The 19,085-nt window shown below is 32.2% G+C and overlaps 2 protein-coding genes across 4 annotated transcripts in view; both read right to left on the bottom strand.

The window, feature by feature from the left end:
- The window catches only part of LOC140436905 (protein Fer3-like), a 242,164-nt gene that overhangs the window by 178,684 nt on the left and 44,395 nt on the right, over window positions 1-19,085 (bottom strand). The gene's annotated exons all lie outside the window — the stretch shown is intronic.
- On the bottom strand, window positions 11,675-14,874 carry LOC140435647 (uncharacterized). The gene is made up of 3 exons (XM_072524374.1): window positions 13,800-14,874; window positions 13,636-13,693; window positions 11,675-13,306 (listed from the first exon to the last, which is right to left on the bottom strand). Exons 1-3 carry the CDS (start codon window positions 14,599-14,601, stop codon window positions 13,279-13,281), a joined length of 888 nt encoding a protein of 295 aa, XP_072380475.1. The 5' UTR covers window positions 14,602-14,874; the 3' UTR covers window positions 11,675-13,278.

Below are 19,085 nucleotides of genomic sequence, written 5' to 3'. Positions count from 1 at the left end.
ATGTTTATAAACAGAATAAATAACCTATAAACTATTTGCTCTGATTGATATTTAGCGCACTTTAATAACTTATTCATTTCCATAATTTCCAGGAGCTATGTTACATGAGTAGAGGGCAAATGAGAGTTCTAGCCGCACCGTTCGTATACCCCCCACCACCGACTCCCCCACCATTATTATACCCCCCTCCAATGGTAAGGTAAGGGGTGAGAGTTCTAGCCGCACCGTCCGTATACCCCCCACCATTGACCCCCACCATTTTGTATACCCCCCACCATACCTCACACCCCCCACCACTGACGAGGTCAACGACCGGTCAAGGTCAAAGGGTCAACGACCGGTCAAGGGGTCAATAGCCGGTCAAGGGGTCAATAACCGGTCAAGAGGTCAACGACCGGTCAAGGGGTCAATGAACGGTCAGGGGGTCAATAAACGGTCAGGGGGTCAACGACCGGTCATGGGGTCAATGAACGGTCAATGTTAACGGTCAAGGGGTTAATAAACGGTCAATAAACATTCAATGGCCGTTACACACGAACGAGTAAAATATACATTACCAGTGAAAGGTATTTAAAAACATTGTTTTGAAAACATTAGTAATAGATAACTTTGTTTTCATAAGGTAAAAACAAGAAGTAAATTATTCATATTTATTTTATGTAATACATTTATGACATTGGTATTTGTATGGTAGGTAAGTGTTAAATAGCGAGATTGGATAGTGCTCCAAACAAGGTAGCTTCATTTGGATGACTTCATTACGTCGAATATGTGGTGGAAGTTCATTCCATTTATCCAATAGATCAAACCCATCAACATGATCCAGAAGGTACCACGCCGGAAATCGTTCTAACTCTTGTTTGTTAAATAAACAAAAATCTTTACGGCGAAGATAATGATCCGTTATCACTTGTTCTAATAAAGGATCGTGTTGAATAAGATTTAGAATACAAATATAGCAGTCGCTGACGGAAGGTGGGTACATCACTCCATCAAAGGTGGAAGGCCAATGATTATAACAGCGAGTAATTTTCGTTAGAATATGTGAATCATTTTTCATTTCATCTGGCAGTTTATGTTTAATATCTCGTAACTCTGATGCTTTCATATACCGGAGATATTGTAATGGAAAATCCCGTAATTCTTCGAAAGAAAATACACTCAACGGTACAGCAGGAAAGTGTTTACTGTAAGAAGTCATGTTGAATACTGTTTGATTGCATGTAAAATATTACCGCAAGAATAACTGGTTATACTTTCCACTCACAGATACCTCCCTCTTACTGATAACCCACTGAGACCCCCACTTACTAGACATAAATGATATAAGGTAGGGTGACCTGTGTATCGAGTTAGTAAACATGTCTCAATACGACTTTAGTGATAACACACCCGTTCAAAAATATCGGGTAGAGAATAAAAAAGATGTAATAATAGGAGAAAAAAGTTTTCAGTTAAACAGATCGAAAAGCAAATTTGTGTCTATTGGGTTAAAGTACGGTGCGGAGTGTACACCAGTGATATCACTATACGGAAATCAAGGACAACGAGTAGTATTCACGGAAGAAGATTGGAAAGAATTTTTATACTACCAAGGAGTAATTACTAATTATCTGTACACGGTAGAAAGCAGTGAGTCTATAAGAAGAAAAAGCTATAGTATAGAATTTGAAAAGGTACTGGAAGCGAAAGTAATAAAGATATCACAAAGTAACTCCTACATTTATTTAGGGTATGAAACCATCTGTAAATTATGGGAGGTGTTACCGCTTATACAACATCATATTAACCATTTGAAACAAGGAAATTTCTCGGAATATTTAAAGAGTATATATCCACGATTACAAAACAACAAAGGTGATTTTTATGAAAACGTGTTAAGAAGTGTCAACGCAAACACTCAAGTTTGCTTTGAAGATATAAGTAATATTTTGGAATTGGTGTACGTGTATCCAGAAGCATTAAAAGATGTCTGCACAAACGGGAAAAAGAGTAACTTTTAATGATCATCTTAACAAAACACATGTTCTACGAGTTTGGAACCACGCATATCGTCAAGCACGACAAAGGTACTGGGAAATATTTGTAATAGATTCAATAAGGTTTAAAAAACGAATCGAAGAAACTTCGAAAATATTATCTCCGATTTTAAATATAAATCATAGAATGTTTGTATACAATAGTAGGTTTAAATAAATATTAAATCACAAAAGTTTTTTATTTTAAAAATTTATTAAATAAAAAATGTTTAACATATTTTATAATTACATTTAAAAGTAAAAAAGTAACACAAATAACTAAATACCAGGATAAACAAATATTTGATAGATATTCCCCACCAACTTGAGTAGCACCAGAAGAGATGTAGAGCTGACGCCATTCTGTTTCATCATTAAGGTAATTGGGAAAAGGTAATCGTAGTTTGTATACTGTACTGTTATATGGTATATAAGCGAATCTAAGATCTACTCCATTTAGCTTATAAAGACTCATGTTAGTCCACTGCGATGGCCAACTATCATTTTTTATTCCATTTCTATCAAAACATATATGAATATCGTTTACAGCATAAGGTTGGTAAATATAAAGTACTCCCTGCAAAACAGCATGTAAAATAAGTAGACCTGCTCCAGGCATTATTTTATCGCGAACTAAATTCTGTTAGATAAATTTTCTATATTTATACAACATTATTTTTACTAATCCACGAGTTGTGACTTTTATCTAATCCCAACCATTTAACATAAACTTGGTTAGCTTTGCGTTTTAATATCCGTTCCACAAGATAGACGTCTGAAAATTTAACTTTTTGAAGTTCTTCGGTGTAAAATGCCCCATTAATTTCCTCTTGTTTAGAATCCTCGAGTAAGTAGGTAGTTGGATTGGTTAACTGAACTTTTTTAATCTTAAATATTTCAGTACTCCAAGATGGTGTATATCCTTTAGCAAATGCGTGGCGATATTTACTTATACGAACATAATCCCCTCTTTGAAATTTTGGTTTACGTTTATCAACGGTTTTTAACCAGTTGTAAGCAATTATCTGCTTTGCATTTCGATTAGTTACTTTACTTGGGATGACACCCGTAGTTGAATGTTTGGTGTTATTGTACTGTTCAACGATCGATGGTAGTATGTTAACCCATTTATAAGAACCTTGCAAACTAAATTGTTTCCACAACTTTGACTTAAGAGTTCGTATCACACGTTCAGCAATACTTGCTTTTAAATTAGAATATGTGCTGTAATGATTTATACCATAAGATGACATTAGGTTTTTAAAGTGGGAATTATAAAATTCAGTCCCATTATCTGTTTGTAAATGTTTAGGAATTTTAGGCATTTGAGATAAAATTTTCTTCATACAATTGGTAACTTCAGACCCCGTTTTTCTTTTAATCGGTGACGCCCAAACATATTTACTAAATGCATTTATGACAATAAGAATATAGTTATATCCGCTGTTGTATTTAACAAAAGGAGTCATAACAGCTAAATCTGCTTGACACAAATCATGCAAACCTTTAATAATAACATGCCTCCGTTTAAAGTTTTTTTTTGCGGGTTTATGAAGTTCATTAACGACTTGTTCTTTGGGGTTAGACATTTTTTTCTAGTGGACACTGAAGAGTAATATGGACAAAAACGTTAGGATTCGTATCAAGTTTAAACGAAAGTTTATCACCTTTCTTTACATGTAAACCAGGTAATTCATGATATTTATACTCTATCGAATTTATTAAAACTAATCCATTAAAACTGTAATGTTGTACTGTTTCAATTTTAGCGTTTACAGAAAATACATACGACGTCCCTCCATGATCCAACACATAAAAGTCCTTGTTTAAACTTGTTTTTTCTTCTCCTTTTAAAGCTATTATACATTTGGTGTGGTAAGAAGATGGATCACAAATAAAATATAGTGGATTTGTAGAATTACCGTGAGATTTTAAATCAGTTAGAAAATGATTGCCAAATTTATTAATGGGCATTATTATTGAATTATACCACCTTCTCGAAGTTCCTCGATAATGGAAATGATTTCGTTACCGTGACCGTTATTTCCCGCAGATTGTGATGCTAGAAGTAGTCGAAGTCTATCTATTATCTCATTAAAATTGTCAAAGTATTTATACTCAGTTGGTTTCGTAGTGTATTGTTTTGTTAGTAAAGCACCACCTTTTTTACCAGTAAATTGTTTGGCTCGATTTCTAGTTGTCGCACCAAGACTTGAAGGTAAAGAAGTTAATCTTTGTCTGTGAGGTTGGGGTCTAGTTTCCAATACTGGCTTAATAATAAAATAATATTTATCTTTTATTTTAGATTCCATTTTTCTAATTGGTAATTCAGGATTATTGTTTCTATGAAGAGCATTGGTTCGTCGTAAAATATCCACGTATTCGTTAACATCCCCCTGTTTAAAACTAACAGGGTTTGCCTTAAACATTAATTCATAGAGACCTTGTGTCCCTATGTACTTAACTCCTTTTATAATCATATCCGAACCGTCAAAATCAATATTTGAATCACCGATTGAAAATTTTTCGTTAGCTAAATCGTGATACACTCCTAATATATGATCAAATTTACCTTTTGTATCCTCTATATTAGCTTTTACGTACTCCCGAGGTAAAGGTTCAGTGAATTGCTCATAGTACTCACCCATTACGTCAGGATTATTAACCATATTGTTAAACTCTAATACAGTTTCTTCAAAAAATCGATTTATATCTTCACTACTATTACCTCTTACACGTTGTGATGTAAATGTATCTTCTGCACTATCTTCTCCAAGTCGTGATTCAAATGTTTCTTCGATCCCGCTAGGTGGGATAAAAGAAAGTTCTCCAAAGTTGGTAGATGTTTTAGATGAAGAAGAACGTTTATTTGGTGATGAAGTCGCAAGTTGATATAAACTAAGATTTGGTGTGCTTAATCGACGAGGATTAGACTTGGGAGATCCTAATTTAGGTGATTTAGGTAGTTTAAGTGGGACAGATTCTTGTTTTATATTACTTGTAGGTTCTTGTTTTACATTACTTGTAGGTTCTAATTTTAACAACAACTCCTTGAGAGGTTTTGTTATGGGTTGATAATTTTTTTCTAACTGACTCTGAGACTTGATAATATCACTTTTTAAACTACGATATTTTCGTTTTAATGCTTGGCGGGTTTTTAACAGTTGTTTAGCGATTCGAGTATCCATTTTTACTAACACTAAAAAGGTGTACTTCTTCTTTTATATATGTACAAATGTATCAAACCCTTTGCGATATTTTCCTGAAGATAACAAACAATCCTTATCAATCACTACAAATCCATATTTATCTTTCCAACAAAAAGAACAAAAATCTTTAAATTGTTGAAAACTCATATCAATATTGACATGGTCGTCATATATGTGTTTTAAATTCGTCATATCTTGTTGAAAAATGACTAAAAGATTGGCATTATCCCGCACTAACTGTTTTGGTATAGCGCTATAAGTTTGACACAAGTAAAAACAGTCGGTAAATTTATGTCTACCAAAACAAAAATAACTTTGAATAAGTTTTTGATCACACGAAGCAACATCATCAAAGATTATTATTGAATGATTTTTAATATCTTCTGGAGTAGGTATGTTTGCAGAATCACCATATTCTTCATACCCAATCTCAGACATCGGTTTAATTAAGTTACGTAGGTATATATATTTTGGTTGGTGAAGTGATTTAGAATAAACATATATGTTTTGAAATCTTAAACCATTAGGATGCTCAATCAACGATAATAATGTATTAGTCTTACCACATCCACTTGGTCCAATAATAAGACACCGTTTTGAATCACCACCAAATAAATTACCGTGTTTTTTTATTTTATTATCTTGTGCAACTATATCATGGTTTGTAATAGGTAGCGACAGTTGTTGTTTTTCAATCTTCATTGTATCTGGGAATGATGTGAGTATATATAGGGTATCAGATTATATATAAAAGAAAGTATAATGAGGCGAAAAAGGATTAGTAGACATCGAACAGTTGAAAGAAGAGGTTGCGGATTATTAAATTCCGTCATCAATACACTACCAGTCGAGGTACACATTCCAGGTTATTCGTATTGTGGGCCGGGGACTAAGCTAGAAAAAAGACTTGCACTTGGTAATTCAGGAATAAATTTATTAGATAAAGCCTGTAAAGAACACGACATCGCATATTCCCTACATAAAGAACTTAGTAAAAGGCACGAAGCTGATAAAATATTAGAGAACAAAGCTTGGGATCGAGTAAAATCCAAGGACGCTACATTTGGTGAAAAAGCAGCAGCTTGGTTAGTTACAACGACGATGAAGGGTAAACGTAAATTGGGGATGGGGTTACGTAAGATTAGACGTCGGTTAAATAAAAAAGGTGGATCCCTTAAAAGAAAAAGAATAAATTTGAAAAAACGTATTATTAAAACCCCCAAAAAAGGAGGTTTTCTACCTTTATTATTACCGTTAATCGGAGCTTTAAGTGCGGTTGGGGGTGGAACTGCATCCATTATGAAGGCTATTAACGATGCAAAAACCAACCGTGAACAAATAGCTGAACAAAAACGTCATAATCTTGCTATGGAGAAAGGAGGTAAAGGGTTATACTTAAAACCTGCTAAAGGGTATGGGATGTATTTAAAACCATATTCAAAAAACTAATATTCCCCCATCATCCGTTAACAGATGTTGATTTAAAAAAATATGTAAAATTATTAAAAATCCCGCATTTTAGAGATGTATTCATGAGAGATACCTTACCAAGTAAAATTCAAAAATATGAAAGCGGTATTATAAATATGGATTTAAATAAAGGTAAAGGCACGCACTGGACAGCTTATACGAAAGAGAACAACAATATAATATATTTTGATTCTTATGGTGATTTATCACCACCACATAATGTAATCAAATACTTTAAAACTGGCGGTCCTGTAAATATAAATTATAATTATAAAAGGTTCCAACATCATTCTTACAATTGCGGTCAATTGGCATTACAGTTTCTATATAACCATTATAATAAGGATGTGTGAATCAGTCTAAACAATAGAACCGTTCAGCAAATATGTCGTATAATTTCACCCTGACCGGGAAGTCGTGTATTTTAAGTTATAATTTTAATCCTCCCATTTACCTGGATGAAAGTCTTGAATATGAAGTTGGTTTAACGAACTTTTATTCTTTTAATTCCATACCCAACATTGATGAATCTAATAATGTATTTCTCTTTGGTCGCGGTAACATTTTTTATACAACTGTTATCCCACTGGGCTCGTATGAATTGGAAGATATAATTCAGCTTTTAACGGGGTTGATGAAAAAAAGAGATAAAGATGCTTATATAGATATTATTCCAGATAAAAACACATCTAAAGTATCTATTAAAAGTAATTGTTCACTACATTTCGGTATTAAAAACTCTATAGGTAAAATTTTTGGGTTTAAGAAAAGAGAACTGGAAGCAAATAAAATTCATGTTTCTGATGAGCCAGTAAATATTTCAGTGACAAATGCAATCTGTGTTGATTGCAATATCGCTTCAGGCTCGTATTTAAATGGAGACCCGGTTCATATAATCTACCAATTTTTTCCAACCGTACCTAGTGGGTATAAAATAGTCGAGTCACCTCAAAATATTTTATATTACCCCATCAGCGTTAAGACAATCAACAACATTAGTGTAAAAATTGTTGATCAAAACGGTAAACTACTTAATTTTCGACAAGAAGAGATAACTATTAATTTACATTTACGACAGCGATTATAATGGTTCTAAACTTTTCCCGTCAACAACCCGATTACATAAAAAACTATAAAAGAACCGCCAAGAAACAAAAATTAAACAGTTTAAAAAAAACGATTGGAATATTAACACCATCTAATCGCTTATTATTAAAAAATCTTGGTTTTAAACTTTTAGTGTGATGGAAGTGTTACAAGTAACGGGTCAACCTTATAACGATACAACTATACAGGAATATCAATTTCACAGCTATTCACCATACATTCCCGGAAAGTTGAACTATAACGACGAGATAAAAATTCCCATATATGACCTTGACACATATACGCTCCCTTCAACATCATACTTAGATATAGAAGGAAAGCTACTCACCCACGACGATAAGGAACCAACAAAACTTAAATTTATAAATAACGCTATTTCTTTTTTATTTCGAGAGCTACGATATGAGTTAAATGGAGTTATTATAGACTCTGTTCGAGAGGTTGGACTGGTATCAACGATTAAAAATTATTTAAGTCTTAACGAAAACGAAAGTATTCTGTTCCAAAATGCTGGATGGTTTCCAAAAGCAGGAGATGAAAAAATAATAGTGGACGCCCATGGAAACTTTAACGTGTGTATCCCATTACGATTATTATCAGGATTTTTTGAAGATTTTAGAAAAATTATTATGAATGTAAAGCAGGAGCTTATTTTAATACGATCGAATGATGATGTGGACTCTGTTGTGAGTATAGACGACAGCGAACGACCTAAAGTTGAAATTACAAAATTACAATGGAATGTTGCCCATGTTAGCCCAAGCATGCGTGAACAACTACGATTGAATGGCATAGCTCATAAAAATATTGAGCTACCAATTAAATTCCGTTCGTGGCAAATGATTGAATATCCATCATTAAATAATACAACACGACATACGTGGGCGGTAAAAACTAGTACTAACATTGAGACACCGAGACATATCATTATCGCATTCCAAAAAGGAAGAAAATCCAAAATTACTAAAGATATGAGCAAATTTGACCATAACGACCTCAAAAATATAAAGGTATTTTTAAATTCTGAAAGATACCCTTATAATGACTTACACATTGATTTTGACACCAACAAGTTCGCTCAAATTTATGAGATGTTTGGAAGTTTTCAGACAAGTTATTATAATTTAAGTTTAAACCAACCGATATTTAGTCCTCAAGATTTTAAAACTAAAACACCACTCATACATATAGATTGCTCTAGGCAGAAAGAAGTGATCCAAAATGGGTCCATTGTTCTACGTATCGAATTTGAAACAAATACACCTTCAACACCTGATGTATCAGCATATTGTTTAATTTTACATGAGAAGGAATTTACATATAATCCATTAACAAAAATAGTAAAGCAGTATTAATACGCATGCGTTATAACTGTATATTAATTAATAGTAATAATTAAAAACGTTAGTTCATGATGAAACGTTTACACGAAAACACAATAGACAACTTTATAGATAATTTAAAAAAACTTAAAAAACAAATTCAGCAGTACGAGGCTTTTAAAGAGGTTATACAAAAATTTAAACAATTGCAAATATGAAACTTGTTATTGACATCCAAGGTTTTAAAATTGAGAATAATAGGTTTATTTGTAAAGAATTGGCGTGTTATTCAGGAGATAAATGTGTAGTATATATATTTAAACCACCTTTCCCATTACGAATGTTACCTCCTAATTTAATTCAGCAAGCGACATGGTTAAGCAAACACCACCACTGCATCTCTTGGAGTGAAGGTTATACCCCCTTATACGAATTAAAAAAAATTATAAAGGAATTAACAGACAAAGCTGAAATTGTTTATGTAAAAGGAATGGAAAAAGCGAATTACATAAGAAAATATTCTTCCACACCTGTAATTGAAGTAGGTGAATTTCCACCACTACCAGTATCGGAAGCAAAATGTTTTTACCACTCTAAACAGAAATGTATATGCGCCCTTTCAAATGTATTTTTTATTTATGAAAATTTTGTAATGGAGTAAATTTGAATAAAAACATTATATTTTTTACTTTTTTATTTTTTGATTCAAACTACAATAATAAGTTTTGTCTATAACCTACTTACAGAACCTAAACAACCTTCACATTTGAAGGGGTGTTGATACCCCTTAAACTGCAACCTTTTCAAAATCCTTGGTGGTAGCAGGTCTTCTATTGGTTTAAGAGATTCCAATTGTTGGTATTGGACAAGTTTTTGAAGAACGGTGTCGAAAGTTGACGTCTTTTTTAAGAATTGGTCCACCCACAACCAAACGTCGGAAAATTTGAAAATTCTTTCCAAAGCTATGTCTAATAGATAACGCTTCGTCAGGTATTCGTTAACGAACACACGTAATTTTATGGGTAGGCACACATTATCAAACATGTTGTTTTGACCCAGTTCACAAAGTGTCTCCACCCAACAGTATACACAAATTTTATTCATTTTTTTTTTGTTAGTATAATATTCAATAGATGTTAAATTAGGTGTTGATTTTTCACTAAGTAATTTCACTTTATCCATAGTAATTTTAATACTTTCTTGAAACATGATTATAGTCTAAACTGATTTTGGAATTACATCAACGAAGTTATATACCATCGACCCCCACTAAACCATATCGAAACCGGTTTTAAAGCTTGTGTCGCTAATATCCCCACCTTTATTTGTTACCAATAATATATTCAACTCTATAATAAGTAGTACAAAAATATTTTATAATTTATTACAAATTATATATAAAAAGATAGAATTACATTTCATCAGTCTTGCAAACCGACATGTAGAATGCTTTATGCACTCATCAATAGGTATATCGTATGGCTCCCATTTGTGTATTTCGACCTTACAGTAGAAACGACTTCGACATTCCCTATATGCTAGAACCCTGCTTTGCTTAACAACACGAGTTAACTGCACCTTTTCAATATTTAAAGGACGGTAAACGATCTTAAAACAGATGTATACTACCAAAGTTACCATCGTCAAAACACATTTTTAATTAAAATATATATAAAAATATTTTAATTATTTATTAACAAAATAAAAAAATTAATTATACATATTATTAAAATATATGGTATTACATTGTTAAAACTTCGTTGAACACATTTTTTTTTTGAACTTCGATATTTTGTCGCCAACATTTTTGCAAAAAAACAGTCGCTGTACTTTAAATGTTCTTCAATTGGTATATCGGAAGGTTCCCATTTATATATTTCAGTATTGCAGTAGAAACATCGAACTACATCACTAACTCCTGTATAGTAAAACCCAGCTTTGCTTAACAACAGGGGTTCAACTGCACCCTTCCAATATTTAAAAGAAAGTAAACGGTCTTCAAATTGCCGCCCAGTACGAGATATACTATCATCGTTACCGTCGTCAAGACACATATTTGACTAATAAGTTAGTTCGGAAAATAATCTATATATGTAAACTTATATTGGAGGGAGGTATAAGCTTGAAATTTTTAAACAATTATCACATTAATAACACTAATTGTGCTATAAAAAATTTATATTAACAAAAAAACTGACAAAAAGATACAAAACCAATAAGACCTTGACCGTTTGTTCACATTTGTTACCCACGTTCATAGGATAAAAAGAATAAAACCTTGACCGGTTATTCACCTATCTTTGTTTGAACCGGTTTGGTGACCGCATATTCACCTTTTCTTGTCTATGGTCGGACTATAGAATAAAAAGAAAAAATCCAACAAGACCTTGACGGGGCAATTACCCCCATTGTTGTTAAACCTGTTTAGCTCAGTCTTAAAGATGCTACTTTCGGTTGAGTTCTATCCAAAAATGTTTGTTAGACAGTAAGCCTTACACATTCAAACATGGAAGTTGGTTCTCCAAGTATCATTGTAGATAGTGGTGTATGTGACTCTAGTACAGATTGGGATAATTGCTGTACTATTAGTGAAGATGGCCCATGCGATTCTACTACGAATTGTAATCTATCTGTATGGAGTTCGTCAACACTCGAGCTGTCAGAGGACTTATCTTCTTTGTCGGAGAGGGACATGTCTGATGTAGAGAATGACAGTTTATTGTATAGTGACGTGGAATTTGAGGATGTATCGGAAAATGATGTGTTTTTGGAACCTGTGATAGCACCACCCGAACTGATTGAGGATGTATCGGAAAATAATATGTTTTGCGGACCAGAGATAACACCATTCAAACTAATTAATGAACCGATAATTATCTATTAATCATTTAAATATTAGTACTTTATTATGGTAATATATTTGTAATTCAATTATGTTGCAAATCCTTATTAGTTATTTTTGTACTCAAATTCTATACTTATAACCATATACTTACCATGAAGTTTTATTGAAATCTCTTTTTAATAACTGTATTTAAAAATTTAAAATAAATGTCTTAATGCTTTTCTGTTTTTTCCTTTATTACATACAAAAACAAAATACATGCTTATAACAACAAATCTACTAAGTTATAAATTAGAGCTGGAGGGTTAGATAATAGAACAAGTGATGAGGATTTACTATCTAGGCGTCGCACTATCTAGCTATGGAAAGCTTAAAACAGAAGTGGAAGATCAAGTTAATAGAGCAGAGCGGCAGGTCACCTGAATGAAGCAATATGGAGAAAAAAAATATCAGGAAAGAAATGAAAGGTAGGATTTACAAAACAGTCATCAGGTCAATAATGACATACGCAATAGAAACACAACCTGACACAGCGAGAACAAAAAGAATGTTAGAAACAGCAGAAATGAAAACCCTCAGAAAAATCGATGGTAGGGTACTATGGGATAGAGCTAGAAGTCTAAATCTTGAAAAGAATGCTAGAAACAGCATAGATAAAAACCCTCAGAAAAATCGATGGTAAGACACTATGAGAGAGAGCTGGAAGTACAGATATACTACGTAGATGTACGGTGGAGAACATTAAGAAATAGGGGAGAAATAAAAGAGTAGAATGAAATAATTATATGAGTCTAATAACAACAAATAGAGTAGTAAAGATGGTAAGAGACTGTCACCTAATGGGTGGGGTGATTAACGGAAAGACCATGAAAACGATGGAGCGACAACTTACTGGAGGACCATTTAAAAACGAATAGAGTCATATCTACACGAAATAAAGAAGAAAATATAGAAACAACAATTTTTAGATGTTTTTTAACGATATAGAAAATCACAATGAAAAATATGTATACACAAAATGAAGAAGAAGAAAATATAAAAACAACAATTTTTAGATATTTTTTATTAAAAAATAAACAATATATACAAATATAAACATAATTAAAAGTAAACTATATATACTTATATACACAAAATAAAGAAGAAGAAAATATAAAAACAACAATTTTTACATATTTTTTATTCAAAATGAAACAATATATTTATATAAATATCTAAACACAATTAAAAATAAACTATATAGACTATATATACCTATATACACAACTAAAACTAAATATTATATACAAAATAGACTAAAACTAAATTTAATTGACAGGGTCGTCGGGATGGGATCTGTAACAAAGAAATAGCAGAATGTAAAACTACATAAAATATCATAATGATGTATAAAATTAAAGGCGACACTTAATGAAGAAAAAATTAAAATTTCACAATAGAGAATAAACTAAATTTTCGTTGTAAAAATTCATGGAAAACTGTTTTATTATAATCCTAAAGAAGGAGAGGTTGGTGTACAAAATTAAAGGTGGTACTTAATGAAGAATAAATTAAAATTCTGTAATAAATAATAAATTAAATTTTCGCTTGTAAAAATTTGTGAAAAACTGTTTTAATTATGATCGTAAAAAGTAAAAGTTAAGGTAAAAAATTGGATTACTCACGGTTTACTCATCCCCCAGCAGCGCAGGAAATCACCACCAGCATTTTCGTTGAAAAAGTCTGTAACAAACAAAAAACATTATCAGTATTGTGTAATTATTATTAATAACATTACGTAAATTTTGTTAGTAAAATAGTTGCAACATATTGTAATAAAAATTCTTACCTTGAGAATCCGTTCTTACAGTATTGGCCAGGAAAGTTTTGGTGTTTTTTATGTCTTGAGACAATCGAATTTGTTCTTCATGGAAAGCCACCATAATTTTTTCAGCATATGCTAAAATATTTTCGGTGGCTTTCTTAAGCAGATCACTATTTTTTAGACTTTCATTCAAACTTTCCTGGAGACGTTCCGCATGCTGCTCCAGAGCCGACACAACTCCCCCCTTGTAATTTTCGCAAAACGCCTGATGGTGAGTTTCTACTTTGTTTGGGATTTGTAGGGCGCTTGCGGCTACATTAATCAATGACGGCTCTGAAGTCGATAATAATTTTTTTTCCCATACTTGGGTTTCCGTCAACGGTTTCTCTCTTGGTGGTGATTCCCTATCGGATACTTCTATTATATCTTCGATAGAGGGTAAGTTTTCATCTGGAAGTGTTTCCTCTTCAAAGTCGGAAATATCGCTATAGTTCGCAGCCTTTTCGGCGGCATGTAAAATTTGATCTGTCTCGACAATCGCCGCGGAGTGCACCATTTTCTTCGAATTGTTCTTTTTATTCAAATTTATTTTATAAATTAAGCGTTGCGCTTCGCTTATTTTTTTCGCGCCGACGAAAACCACACTTTCTTCTGAAGGTGCACGGCGACGGCACGGCGACGCGATTGAAAATCGACTTTTACACACCGACGACGGCGAGACTGAAGATGACTGCGGTTTTGCAAACTCCGGTACACTTTCAAACAAAATTCTTTTCTTCGCCAACAACCCCGGCTCGCGACGCGCAGAACGTTGTTCGGTTTTCATTGTGAACAGAAGAGACTATTTGAAATTGCATAACTTAAACGGGGTTATATACAACAAACCGAACCCAAGCCAAGCAACGCGAAATGGTGGGTAAAACAGGATCTACACTTGCTGTAACAAAGAAAGGTGAATACTCGAAGGCGATGTAAGCTCTCGCAAATGAAGAATACTCTTCCATGACCTCTACATAGACAACAAAGAAAGGGTATTGACCGGCTATAGTTGAGTTTATGTCTGCACAGCTTTGCACTTATTGTTGGTTTGCACATCAGTTTTTTTTAATTTTTTTTTTTTTTTTTTTTTTTTTTTTTTTTTTAATTTTTTTTTAATTTTTTTTTTTTTTTTTTTTTTTTTTTAATTTTTTTTTTAATTTTTTTTTTTTTTTTTTTTTTTTTTTTTTTTATTTTTTTTTTTTTTTTTTTTTTCATTTTTTATATTTTTTTATTTTTGAGGTTTTTTTTTTTTTCTTTATTTTTAGTCCTACACCCACCTTCCAACCACTCTAATGAAAGGTCTTGACGCCAGGGATACGAATATGTTATTACTTTGAGAAAAACTTAACGCGTAAAGCGGTAAAACGCTAAAAAGCGTATTTTTAGTCCTACATCACGTTTCAACCACTCTAATGAAAGGTATTGATGCCAGGAATACGAATATGTTATTATTCTTTAAAAAAAATTATGCATATAGTGGTAAAGCGGTAAAAAACTATTTTTTGTTAAATTTTACTTTTAACCCTGCTTATAAATGCGGTAATTATCTATATTTGGAATATATTGTTAATTTTTGTAATTATTTACTCTAATAATACCATAAAACCGGTATTTCCAGTTTAAAACCGGTATTTCTAGTTTAAAACCGGTATTTCCAGTTTAAAACCGGTAATCAAAACAAGTTTATATTTATACCCCACACTTCTTTCGTTATTGTTCATTCTTGTGTCGTACAGTCACCTAGCTTCAGTCAACAACCATGCAGTGTAACTCTTGTTTAAAAGTTTTATCCAACAAAAGCAGTGTAAGTAGGCATAAACGGGAAAGTTGTCCGGAACGATTCAATAAAGGGAAAAAGGTGAAACTTAATGATGACCCAGATGTTGTTACATCAGCTAATAATTACAATTCAACCATTGTAGAAGCAACTCCCTTTAGATCTATTGTTCATCCAGTTACCACTACATCCAATGTTATCGAATGTCAAGATTGTTATAAAAAAATTTCTGGGAGAGGGCTAACAGGACATTTACGTAGTAATTCGCACAAAAGTGTTATTAGTAATGATAGTGGGGTTGAGAAACTATCAAGTGCGTTTAAAAATCGTATCGGTAGTTACCGCCTTTCTAGCAACAAACATCATACTGATTACTTAGAATTTTTTAGTGAAATTGAAGGTAACGTTTTGAAGCTCCTACATAACTATTTACATAAATTTAAAGTGTTAAAAGTTAATTTCGAACTTTACTCTATGTACACAATACCTGAAAAAGATACTTATGATTTAAAATCATTTAATACAAAAAATCAGATTATTACTATTTCTACTAATTTGAAACAAGCATATCAAGATTTTATTAGGGAGATATTACCCAAGGTTTCGGAAATACAAGAAAAGGAATCTGGATGGAGTCTTTTACAAATCCAATCATTAGAAGTTAACATTAATAAGTACAACCCTCTACGATCTTCTTCATATATCAGGTTACCACGACAAATCGAGATGAAGAAAGCAATTATTAATATAATGAATAAAGATGAAGCATGTTTTGGTTGGGCGGTAAACGCATCAATTTTTGATCCAACAGGTAAATCCAATCTTACTACTTCTTATCCGCATTATACTAGTCTCTTAAAGTTCCATAATATAGAATTCCCTATGAAACTCTCAGATATACCAAAATTTGAATTACTTAATAATATTTCGATTAACGTTTTTGGGATTAGTGAATGTTTTAAAAATAATATCACACAATTGGAAATCGTTGGGCCGTTATACCATACAAAATCTAAAAAAGCTACACATGTTAACCTATTACTTATTTTTGATGAGTACGGGAATAGTCATTATTGTTACATTAAAAATTTATCGCGGTTAATATCAAAACAAAAATCACGCCATAATGGTCAGACTTTTCTATGCAATGGTTGCTTACAATTTTTCTCATCCTTAGAACGTCTTCGCAAACATGAAGACAACGATTGCAACTTTGTATATACTAAGCTTCCAACTACCAACATGATTCTCAATAAATATGGACATTTACAAAAAGAAAATATCTTACAATTTTCCAACTTTCAGAAACAAATGCAAGTTCCGTTTGTTATATATGCTGATTTTGAAAGTATACTGCAACCGATACAATATGCAACACCTTCTGATAATTCCTCGTTTACTGTCAAAACCTATCAGCATACACCATATTCATTCGGTTTTTATGTTAAATGTTATTTTGATGACAGTTTATCAGAACTTATCATTTATCGCGGTGACAACGTGGTTGAGAAGTTTATTCAAAAACTAGAAGAAAAAGTTTACACTATTTATCATAAATATCTTAAATATATTAAACCTATGAAAAAACTCACGCCAGAAGAGGAATTACAATTTTTTACTAGTAAATGTTGCCACATTTGTGATAAACCGTTCGATATTAACGAAATTAAAGTTAGAGATCATTCACATCTAACAGGGTTGTTTTCTGGCGCAGCGCATAACGCTTGTAATTTAAATTACAAATTACCTAAGTTCATACCTGTTTTCATGCATAATTTAACCAATTACGATTCACATCTGTTTATAACAAAATTAGCTCAAAATAACGAAAAAATTGATGTTATTGCACAGACTAAAGAAAAATATATATCATTCACCAAACTACTTTTAGTTGATCGTGGTGATTTAGAGCAAAATATATATTTAAAATTAAGGTTTGTGGATTCTTTCAGATTTCTACCTCATTCACTGGATAATTTAAGTAAAACCCTAAATAATAATCAATGTCTAGAGTTACAAAAATATTGTCAATCAAATGAAGAGTTCGGGTTGTTACGACAAAAGGGTGTTTTCCCTTATTCATACCTGGATAACTTTTCAAAACTTGGTGAGGTATCTTTACCCACACAAGAAGAATTTTTCGATATTTTAAAAGGTGAAGGCATTTCCGATGAAAAGTACTTACGAGCTAAGCGAGTTTGGGAAGTTTTTAATTGTAACACCTTAGGAGAGTACTCAGATGTTTATTTAAAATCAGATATTTTATTATTAGCTGATGTGTTCGAAAACTTTCGACATAATTGTTTATTTAACTATAAACTAGATCCTGCTCAATATTTAACAGCTCCATCACTTAGCTGGGATGCTATGTTGCGTAAAACTAATGTTCAGCTTGAATTATTGACGGATATAGACATGCTCCATTTTTTTAAAAAGGGTATACGTGGAGGTATAAGTCAGTGTAGCACTAGATTTGCTGCTGCAAATAATCAGTATTGTGAGAATTATGATTGTTCTAAACCTACTTCATATATTCTTTATTTAGATGCTACAAACCTTTATGGTTACGCTATGAGTCAATTCCTTCCGCATGGTGATTTTCGATGGTTAGATGATGTAGAAATCACTCATTTTGATTGTTTATCAGTCGATGATGAATCTCCAAAGGGGTATGTCTTAGAAGTTGATTTAGCTTATCCTGAAACATTACATGATTTCCATAACGACTTACCGTTTTGTCCTGAAAATCTGATTCCCCCTAATAGTAAAGATCCCAAGCTTGTATTAACGTTGTTACCGAAAAATAAATATATTATCCATTATAGAAATTTGAAACAGTGTACTGAACAAGGTTTAAAGATAACTAAAATTCATCGAATTCTAGAATTTTCTCAATCACCGTGGTTAAAACCTTATATCGAATTAAACACAAATTTACGTAATTCTTCAAATAATGAATTTGATAAAAGTACATATAAAAATTACACAAACTCCATTTACGGGAAAACTATGGAAAACGTTGATAAGAGGGTTGATATTAAACTTTTATCCCACTGGGAAAACTTGCCTGGAAGCGTCGGTGCTGAAGGGTTTATTAGTATGCCGAATTTTCACTCTGTTTCAATATTTTCTGATAATTTGGTTGCAATTCAAATGAATATCCTAAAAATAATTTACGACAAACCGGTATATGTCGGTTTTTCAATTTTAGAAATATCCAAAATTCGTATGTATGATTTTTTTTACAATTACATTAAAGCTAAATATGTAGATAATGCCTCACTTTTGTATACCGACACTGATTCATTAATTTTACACATTCAAACAGAAAACGTTTACCGCGATATCAAAGAAAACCTTCATTTATTTGATACATCCAATTACCCCGCCGATAATATCTTTAATATACCAAAAACACCATCAGTGGTTGGTAAATTAAAGGATGAGTTTAAAGGTAAACCAATTACAAATTTTTGTGGTACTGGTGCCAAAGC

The sequence above is a fragment of the Diabrotica undecimpunctata genome, chromosome 3 (assembly GCF_040954645.1).
Source record: "Diabrotica undecimpunctata isolate CICGRU chromosome 3, icDiaUnde3, whole genome shotgun sequence".
NCBI classification, from domain to species: Eukaryota; Metazoa; Arthropoda; class Insecta; order Coleoptera; family Chrysomelidae; genus Diabrotica; species Diabrotica undecimpunctata.
This window is presented reverse-complemented; position numbering and strand designations above follow the sequence as displayed.

Coding starts and splice junctions, on each gene's coding strand:
- LOC140435647 (XM_072524374.1), bottom strand. CDS start 14,601: ATGAAAACCGAACAACGTTCTGCGCGTCGCGAGCCGGGGTTGTTGGCG. Junction 13,694..13,799: donor TGTAAGAACGGATTCTCAAG/GTAAGAATTTTT, acceptor TGTTTGTTACAG/ACTTTTTCAACGAAAATGCT. Junction 13,307..13,635: donor TGCTGGGGGATGAGTAAACC/GTGAGTAATCCA, acceptor TCTTTGTTACAG/ATCCCATCCCGACGACCCTG.